A 9,350-nucleotide genomic window follows, 5' to 3' on the forward strand; every position below is an offset into this window, starting at 1 on the left:
AATTTATTACCGATCTAAGGCTAAACTCAGCCATTCAGGCCCGCCAAGCGTCAGAAATGCTAACTCATCTCTCCCTGCAGCACGGAACAAAGCACGCTGCTCAAAACAACCCAGCCCGGCACACTACCGACACCACAACGGGAGGCAAGGGAGGGAAATCATTCTGGAAAGCTTCCAGAAAACGCATCCTTTTACAACCTCATCTCAAAAGACGCAGGGCTGCTAGCACAGACATCACCTTTCAGCCTTCCGAATCCGTTACCGTTTCTGGGCCTGCCTCCAAAGGCACAGGGAGCTCAGCCTGTGCCAGAAGGATGACTGCCACCTCTGCTCAAACCCTCGTCCCACTCGCCCGCGAGTTGCCTGGCAGCAGCATCCTTGCGACGCAGAAGAGGCTGCGCTGCCGAGAACAGGCGGTGCTGGAGGCTCTACGGCTGCAAGCTGCCCACCTTCGCCTCGCGGCCGCGCTCCATCGCGGCTGGCTCCAGCACCGTTACGGCAGGTGCCAGGGGGATGCGCCGAAGGGCAGGAGGAATCGTGCGGACAAGCAGCACGGTTGGCCCGAGCGGGTTAGAAACAAGCCAGCACGCCCTTCTGCTCCTACCAGCAAATCCCACTTGTGCCACAAATAAGCAGAAACTGCAAGCTGAACTGATTTAAAACGCCAATGGCTCCATTTCCTCCTTTACGTTTCAAGAGGGCTGATGCCAGCGTCCCACACGGAGGGCTAACAGCCCTTCGTCTGCACCAGCCATGCACCAGAGGGAGGTAAGAGAAGGGCTCGCACGCGGCAAGATGCAGCTCTTCGGTCCGTAGCCGCCTTCCTGCCAACGCGTGCTATGTGTTCAGCATGATGGCAGCACTTGGAGCCAAGGATCAAGGATATTAAACATCACCAAAATGATGCACACCCAGCATTCTGTGAAATGGAGGACCCCTCCCAGCCTTGCTGTAGGACCAGCCTCTACTGAAGACATCGAGGAAAAGCTCTTCCCATCCAAGTGACCAAAATGGGAGCACTTAGCTTCCCAACTTCCCTTCCTCGGCTGTACTATTGTAGAGCAGCCTGGCTATCCAAATCCTCTTACACGAATACGCTTCTTTCGTGCTCCTTACGTTGCTCCATTGCCTTCCTTTTTGGCGAGTGGAGGAACAACCAGGATTCAGGAAACTCGCCGTGTTGGGTGGGCCATCCATTTCCCCGATAAAGCCTCGCTACCGGGGGAACCCTGTGCGACTACGGCAAGAACCTCTCCAAATTCAATGTCATCTGCAGTGGAGATGAAGATCTGCCGCAGCTGCCTGTCACAGCTTACTGCTTGCCAGCTCCCCGTGTCAAATCCTGCACGTGTTCCCCTGCTCACAAAACCCACCTGCTCAGAGGGTCCTTCCCGGAGCATCTGTTACAGAACCTCGCACTGCCCAGACGAGCGTGGCAGGGGCGAGACAAGGACCATTTCCTACTCCGGTATCTGCATCTCTTCTTCTGTCTAATGCAAAGGATAACGCGTTGAATTCTGACCAAGCTCCCTCAGAACCACTTTAACACAGCCCCTACTTTATTAATGAGGTGCATACTTTCCGTGGCAGTTCGGCCATCGTCCTTCTAGCTCGCGTTTCCATTGAAGGCATGGGAGCCCTAGCGCCACGGGAGAAGAGTCAGGTGAAGATTTACAGCTCCAGTGCTCACATGACAGATACTTTATAACCGAATCGAGTTTAAGATGGTGAAGTCAGCTGTTAGCCTACCAGTTTTTGTCATTAGTTCCTCCTGGATATCCTCACTAGCCTGCACGTTACTGCCAAGGTATGCGAGCTGACTCGCCTCTCGCAGCTCCGTGCCTACTGACGAATGCTTGAGCTGGGAGTTCCTGGGATTCTCATTAATTTTTTTTTATAGTTAATAATTAACTCTTTTTTTTTTTTTTTGGCGAGGCTGGACAATCTGTTTTTAATAATATATTGCTCGAGCCATCCTTTAGTAATACTTCATCAGTGAAATTTAAATCTTCCAGAGCTCTGTGGCTGAGCTGTGCAATTCCTAGGTCATACCATGCTACATTTTTCTCCTCATAACAAAGTGGCTGCCAACGTGAAACAGGAGAAGCGAGAGTGCAGCTCTGACACCGCTCTGCCTTCCCGCTCCGAGGATCGAAACCTTCTCTGAAGGGTAAATTCAAAGCATCCTCATCTTTTTCAACTTTTAATAGCCTTCGCTTGACCCAGGGAGTTTGGTTCTCAGTTCTGTACAAGTCACAGCTGCGGTAGGAGGCGAAAAGCTGCGTATTTTTGGGCCTCGGCACAACGTCCCACCTCTTAACACGCCGGAACAAGGCTGGAACAGGTGCAGAAGCGGCGATCTCTGGCTGGCGTAAGCCTGCGTGAAGGCACCGGAAGGCGGCTCTTAGGGGTTGCATTCCCACAACTTCCACTGACTCACGCTGCCCGGCACTATCATTTGTTAAAGCAAGAGTGAAGTGAGGATAATAGCTATTTACTGAAAACAGAGGAGCGTGATTAGCTTTAATTAGCACTGTCAAGTGCCTGGAGATTGTCGGGTACGAGATGTGGGGGAACTAAGTCTTATTAATTACGTTATTTCCTGCAGCCTTAAGTGGCTTGGCCAGTCCGGCGACGCTTCCGGGCACGACACATCCCGCCCCAGCGAGCGGCAGCGCTTTCGGGCAGGTCTGGCAGAGGTGGTGGGCAAGCAGAGGGTGAAAAAAGCAGGAGGCAGGAGCAGTCGGCTCCTGAAGTGCAAGGCCACCACGTGGGCCATGCCCGGACAAGCACGGATCAAAGGGGCAAGTAAGGCATGGCAGAGGAGGGATGCTGAGCTTCGTCCAGAGAAAACTAGAGCTGGGAGCGATGGGGGCAACAGGGAATGAGACGCAGACCCTGCAGCCCACCCAGAGATCTGCATTTCGTCCCCCCGCCAAAGAGGCCGACCTATAAAAAGTCTTTGTTTGGGGAAAAAGAGGTCCGGCTGCTCAACCGGCATGGCAGCGGCTGCAGACGTGCTGATTTACCGGAGGAAGATGTGCTCTAAGGAAATGAAAAATCCTCGCATGAGTCATAGAAGTCGATCTCATCTATGGATTTGTCTTGGTTTCTGGAAGGCAAAGGAAATCTGTCCTTACCCTTTCGTTACTGTGATTAGATCTAGAAGACAAGGCCTTAGCATTAACAAGCCCAGAAAAGAGGGAACAAGCGGAAGGACCAACTCACAGAAAAGAAAGGAAGCTATGTGTTTTGCAATGGTTTCAAAGCGATAAATACGCTCTGCTTCGCAATTCCGCCTTGAGCCTCACTGATTAGCTTCCAAGCAGCTACGGGAACTGAACTCTCCATTTCTCCAAACGCCACTCGGTGATCTCTCCCGAATCCCACTGCTCTAGCGCTTCAGAGCTGACCTCTTAAGTTCAAACAGACAAAGATTTCCCAGTTAACCATCAAAGCCCAGTGAAAGCCTAGCTTTATTGACCTTCAGGAGGTTTCTAAGCACATGGTCAAAGGCAAAGCCGTGATGCAAGACCAAGAAGTAAATGCTTTTTACTCCTCTGCAATCCCCGCAACGCTTGTATGGCAGTACCACACTAGATCAAGGAGCTCCCACCTTCTAAACTGCTAGCCAGGATCGACACCAGAGTGACCAGTTCCTTAATTAAATTCTCTCTCAGCAACAGGTATTCAGCCATGAGTCAAGGAGCCTTTGAGGGAATGTGGATTTACAGGTAGTGATGCTGCCTTCCTCAGTGCAACCCTGACTCAACTACCCACACCAAACAGCACAGAAAGGAAATCACTTATTCAAAGCCTGTGGACCCAGAGGACACAAGGCGGCCCAATGACCGACACAGCTTTGCCACCTACTCCCAGGCCCTGGCACCCTGAAAGAGACACCTGCAAGGAAAGGTTAAAATTTTAAATAAAAAAATAATAATAAAACGAAGAAGCACTAGGTAAAAGAAATATCTTTGTCCCTCCTACAGCATTCCCAATTTTACCTTCAAAGCACCAAAAGCTCATTTTAAACGGTTTTCTTTTCAGCGCGAGACAAGAATTAGGCATCCAGTGAGAAAAGGACAACGTCTCAGCTCTCCATTGAACCGTGACCATTACACAGCAAACATTTCAAAGAAACCAGAGGCGTGCAGCTCGGTACGACGAGGTCTTAAACCAAACAAACGGGAGCGCTCTGGAAGCACGAAGTCACGCAACACGTCCTCTCCGGGCAGGATCCTCTCCCGCAGCTCTCGGTACCTGCCCGTTTCCGACCGCCTGGCTCGGCAGAGGCCTCCCCGCGCTGCCCAGCGTGAGCCCGAAGTAACAGCGAAGGCATCAGCAGAAAACCCTTATCTGGAGCATGGAGCAGGCCCCGAGGACGGCAGCGCCAGGCGGGCAGGTGCCGCGTCCCACCCGCTGTCACCCGCTCCCGGCCTTCCCCTTTCCGTGCCTTGAGACAGAGGCCGCAGCCCAGCACAGACTCACCCCAGCAAATCGCAGCGGGTGGGGGGTGTCCGGCTGCTTTCCCTGCGTGGTTGGAGCTGCGATTTTGGACCAAACCCGGTTCCCTTGGCAGCAGAAATCCCCGTTAAAACCTTCCCCCCCCCCAGCCCCGCAGCGGGCTGCTTCACTCACGCCGAGCTCGCAGGGTTTTGCTGCCCCAAACCCAGTCCCCGTAGGGCAGGACGAGGCCCGGGGTCCCCGCGCCTGAGGGCGGTTTAGGGGAGGGGGGGCCTCAAGGCCCGGCCTGGGTTGGGGGGGGGGACCCGGTCCCGCAGCCCCCAGCCTCACGCACGGAGCTCAACGGACACCAAGGGCCGGCCTTCCTCCTCCTCCTCCTCCTCCTCCTCCTCCTCCTCCTCCTCCTCCTCGTCCCCCCGCCGCCCCCGGCCCGGACCTGTTGCCCCCCCCCCCCCCGCCTCACACAAAGGCCGCCGCCGCCCGCCCGGCCCGGCCCGGCCCCCCCTGAGGGAGCAGCCCCCGGACGCGTGTGTGTATGGGGGGGGGAAGCGGCTGTGGCGCAGCCCGGCCCCGCCGCGCGCCCCCGGCCCCGCCGCACTCACTCGCCGCAGCGCGGCCCCAGCGCAGTCGGAGCGCGGCCGCCGACGCGCCCCAGGCAGCCCCGCAGCGCCCTCCCACCGCCGCTTTATAAGCGCTCCTCCCCGCCGATCGGCACCGCCGCCGGCCAATCGCCGCCCGCTGGCACATAGCAACAAGCCGCCGGTTGGGCGCCGCCGGCCGCAGCCCATTTTTCCGCCGCCAATCGGAAGGCGGAGGCGGGGGGGGAGAACCCGCCTCCTCCTCCCTCCCTGAGCTCACCGCTGGCCCCCCCCCCGCCCCGCCCGCCGTCGGCCTCGCGCAGGCAGCAGCTGGGGCGGCGGCAGCCAATGGGAGCGGAGCTGGCGCTGCCGGCGTGGAGCGCGGCGGGGGGGACAACAAACAGAGGCCGCTGCCTCTTAAAGGAGCCGCTCCCGCCGCGCGGCCCCGGGCCTGTGAGGGAGGGCGGCCCTGAGGGGAGAGGTCGCCGCCATTAGCGCCCCCCCGACGTTACGGAGAATTTTGTCACCTTCAGGCCCCCCTGTTTCTGAATTTAGATGCAGATTTGGTCCGTACGCGCCTGCACGCAGCCAAACCAGACAGTGCAAGGGCGAAATTAGGTGTGATTACCTCTGAGCACGTTAATTGAGAGACGAGCAGCACACAGCTCGAAATAAACTGATTTGAAGGCTTCTTGCTGCTTTTTTTTTCCTAGAGTTCTGGTTTACAAAATGGTGAGCTATACATCTGCTTTCCTAAGCGGTGGTGACAACAATTTGTCATCGTATGAAACATTATTAAAACTGTACTTTATATCCATCCTTCTGTCACAGAAAGGGATAGAAGTTATAGATCATACTCGCTGAAACACAGTTGCTCTATGGGATTATTCTTGCTCTAGTGTTTTACTGCCTTTTAAAATATTCATATGAATATTTTAAGCAATTCTATTGTATTTGGAAATAATGGTAACTGCAAGGGGAAGGGTCTGTTCTGTACAATAAATATATGGACACCAATGCACACTAAGAGCATTAAGCAATGGGTGATATGACACGGTATTTCTATTAGTTGTAATAAAAGAAGAAAATATCCCTTATATAGAAAAATAACTTTCTACCTTGCAGTATAGGCATAGTTTTCTTTCACGCAAGCAAAACACGCCTCTCAGATCACATTACTAAAACGCATGCCAGCTAGCTAAGAGACTGTATAAACCAGATTTTAAAACACAAAATGGCATTTGTTCCTGTAAGCTGGTGGTACTGCCAAGTACAATTTAAATATCCTATTAATGAAGGCTTGAGCACCACGGTAGTTGCTAGCAATGAAATAGACTCAAATGAAGAAGGAAATTGTCATGTTATCCTTAGTCTGCTACCAGAGCAACAAGAGCCTACTCTGTAGGCTTACTTTAAGCTTCTTCTTTTCTTAGATAACCTCCTTCCTCTTCAGGCCAGCAAGCAGAGCCAACACACCAGATTTGCAGACCCACAGAACCAGATGAAGCCATATTTACAAGATCTAGACACGTTTATGTGCAGGAAGTGGTGAAAAATTTGCTTGAACTTTACATCACCAAGACTCCTCAAAATAACCTCAGGTATCTAAAGTCAAAACTATCAGCAAAATAAGTTTACACAACATGAAAGAGAGGCTGCTATGCAAGGTTTTTTGTTTTGTTTTTTTAACCTGGAGGTGAGTTGCACAGAAGAGTTTTGTTTGTTAATAAAAATGCATGTTATTTACAAGAATATTGAGATGATTACAATAGAAAGTTTTGTATATATAAAAACAAACTTGCTTTAGGATGATGGTTAATTGGAATTACATTGATATAAGTTGAGTATCACCATGGAAATCCAGGGGATCACACAGCTTTGAAATCATGCGAAAAAGACTATGTATGAAAGCCAAAATTGCTTTTTTAAACTATGTGCTGTTCTTTATGAAAATCCTTTAGAAAACTGGAATCTTTTCAGGGGTAACTACTTCATTAGCAGCGTTTTCTTCTGTTTGAAAAAATAAAATGCTAGTTAGGTGCTAATTATTTTCTCATTGAAGCTGCAAGTCACATTTTCACAATGGATTCTGCATTACAGAACTTGGTTGCAAGCTCTGCAAGCACAGCTTGATAAGCGTCACGAATACTTCCACTGGGCTAAGCTTTTGGAAAATTTACTCATTTTAAAAATCTGAGTTTTGGATCTAACCTATTTGACAGCTCAGGTTTCAACTGAACAGCTGAGCAGGGTTTTTCATTTATCTATTTGCAAACATCCTGTTTTTGAAACTTGAACAAGACAGCTAGCGTTTCCCTGCTCTGGGTCTGACATCAGTTTCAGCTTTTATTGTAATTTAGACTAGAAGCTGACTGGGGCTGAGCCAAAGCATCTCCGTCTGGGGCTAGCTTTTGCTATTTGACTATTACTGCAGTATTGAGAGGGGAGAAAGTATCAAATCACTCATGGTATTTCAATATTTTTAGTGCTGCAATAGAATTAGTAGTACTTAAAATCCATTTACAATCTCAGTTCCTCAGTGCTTACCGCTTTTATTTACCGATGTTACTGGCCTTGTAATAAAGATACTTCACCTGATATTACCTTTGCTTTATTTATAAAATAGGGATATGTCAAACTTTTTCGATGATATCACAAAACAACGTCTTCAGGTACTTTAGATGAATGAAAGATGCTTTCTTTATCAACAGCGGTATTTTCTTCCCCTCCTTGCAGCATTACTATTTTCAGTCCCACAACCAAACCACAGATGTTTCAAGCCCTTCCTACCCTCCAAAATCGCCAAGACACCTGACAGCGGAGCTGCAGAGCCCTCAGTACCCCCAGCCTGCTGACGGCTCATCCTGCTGCCCACGAAAACCCCCTGCACCTTGCAACGAGACCACCGCAACGCAGCGTGCAGCCCGGCCGGCCCCAGAGCTGGGCTGCGGCGGCCTCCAGCGGCCCGACAGGGACCTGCGGCTTTTGTGGGGGTTTAAATTATTTATTTCTCCTGCTTCCTAAACGCTTTAGGTAGCGCATTTCTCACAACCGTTCCCCACACACGCAGGGAATTGCGGGGGCAAACGCAAGTCTCAGCTTTCTGCTGACACCACAATGCTCTTGCTCACCGATGGAGTGAAGTATAACCCGAAAAACACCTAAAAGCAGCCGCACCTCAAGCTTTCTCCTTTTGGATTATAAACAGGGTTGAGCTCTGGCGGATACGCTGGTGGAGGCGCAAGTGCCAGTACTGCAGATTTCTCACAGGCTGCGCTGTCTGGAGGGATCACTGACTGATGTTTTCTGTGCTGAAAGACATACACGTAGAGCAGGATGGATGCGAACGCTCATTCACGTTTTCCACTTCCCTGTTCTGGTTTCCTAACCATTTAGATTGTTTGCTTAGAAATAAGCTACTGCCCAGATCAATTGGGGAAATATCATCAGCTACCAAAGTCTTCAAAAAGTTACTAAATACTGTTACATTCAAAAAACCCTACTTCACCTCTTTTAGCTAATACAAAGCCTCAAGGCTTTAAAATTACACTTGACCTTAAAACCTAGTATTAAATGTAATTTAATGGCAATCCAGTAGGAAAGCTGGAGTTTTACCTCTAGAACTGGCGGAAACATTAACCTGCTTATCATGAGAAAAAGCCCGTTGGTATCAGAGTGCCGTATTTATGGCAGACCAGCACCTAACAAAGGACAATACACAGAGACTTGCCACAAATGGTTATCTGGTAGCAGGAACTTATTCAAAACACTGCTAGTTTGCTGCTGCCAATTCAGAAGCAGGTATCTGTCACCTGTGAAAGGCTTTTTATACTCCATAATCTGTTGATCACAATTTTTTGCATAGGACTTCTGTAGAAGTGAGCATGGAGATGACTCCTGTGAGGGACACAGTTCACAAGAACAAACGTATCCCAAAGCCATTACAAAAAGGGATTTCAGAACAATTGAAGGGCCACAGCAAGGTCATTTTAAAAAAATAAGTCTGAATTACCAGATATTTACCATTTCAACGGAAACCAAAGAGAAAATGATGTCTAACCAAATAAAAATTGTAGATCAAGCCCTTCCACAATAAAGGCTCTCACTTCAGCCTCAGTCCAGTTGCTCCGGTACTGGATTTTACATGCACAGAAAACTGAACCTTTGCATTTCCCCATTCATTTCAGATATGGTGTTATAAATGCACACGTACAGTCTTATAGTACAGCCAGAACTGGGCCACCGATCACGAAGTCAGCTGAACACCAAACAATGTATCTTAAAAAAAAAGGAGACGACCTGTCT

The 9,350-nt window shown here is 50.1% G+C and overlaps 1 protein-coding gene and 1 long non-coding RNA gene across 4 annotated transcripts in view; both read right to left on the reverse strand.

Moving 5' to 3' along the window:
• The window catches only part of YPEL2 (yippee like 2), a 33,576-nt gene extending 28,242 nt beyond the window's left edge, over positions 1–5,334 (reverse strand). The window contains exon 1 of one of the 3 annotated variants that reach the window (XM_080563042.1): positions 5,070–5,334. In XM_080563042.1, coding sequence (XP_080419168.1) covers positions 5,070–5,255 — 186 coding nt within the window. In that variant the 5' untranslated portion in view covers positions 5,256–5,334. Of the gene's footprint in view, positions 1–4,491; positions 4,575–5,069 lie in introns of those variants that run through there. The other 2 variants (XM_080563043.1, XM_080563041.1) reach the window with 2 other exon arrangements.
• LOC308180817 lies at positions 2,023–4,485 on the reverse strand. Its single transcript, XR_013941200.1, has 2 exons — positions 3,229–4,485; positions 2,023–3,112 (listed from the first exon to the last, which is right to left on the reverse strand). It is a non-coding gene; the product is annotated as an uncharacterized lncRNA (long non-coding RNA).
• Positions 5,335–9,350: the final 4,016 nt, after the last annotated feature.

The sequence above is a fragment of the Anser brachyrhynchus genome, assembly GCF_964034855.1.
Source record: "Anser brachyrhynchus genome assembly, chromosome: 20".
Taxonomy (NCBI): Eukaryota; Metazoa; Chordata; class Aves; order Anseriformes; family Anatidae; genus Anser; species Anser brachyrhynchus.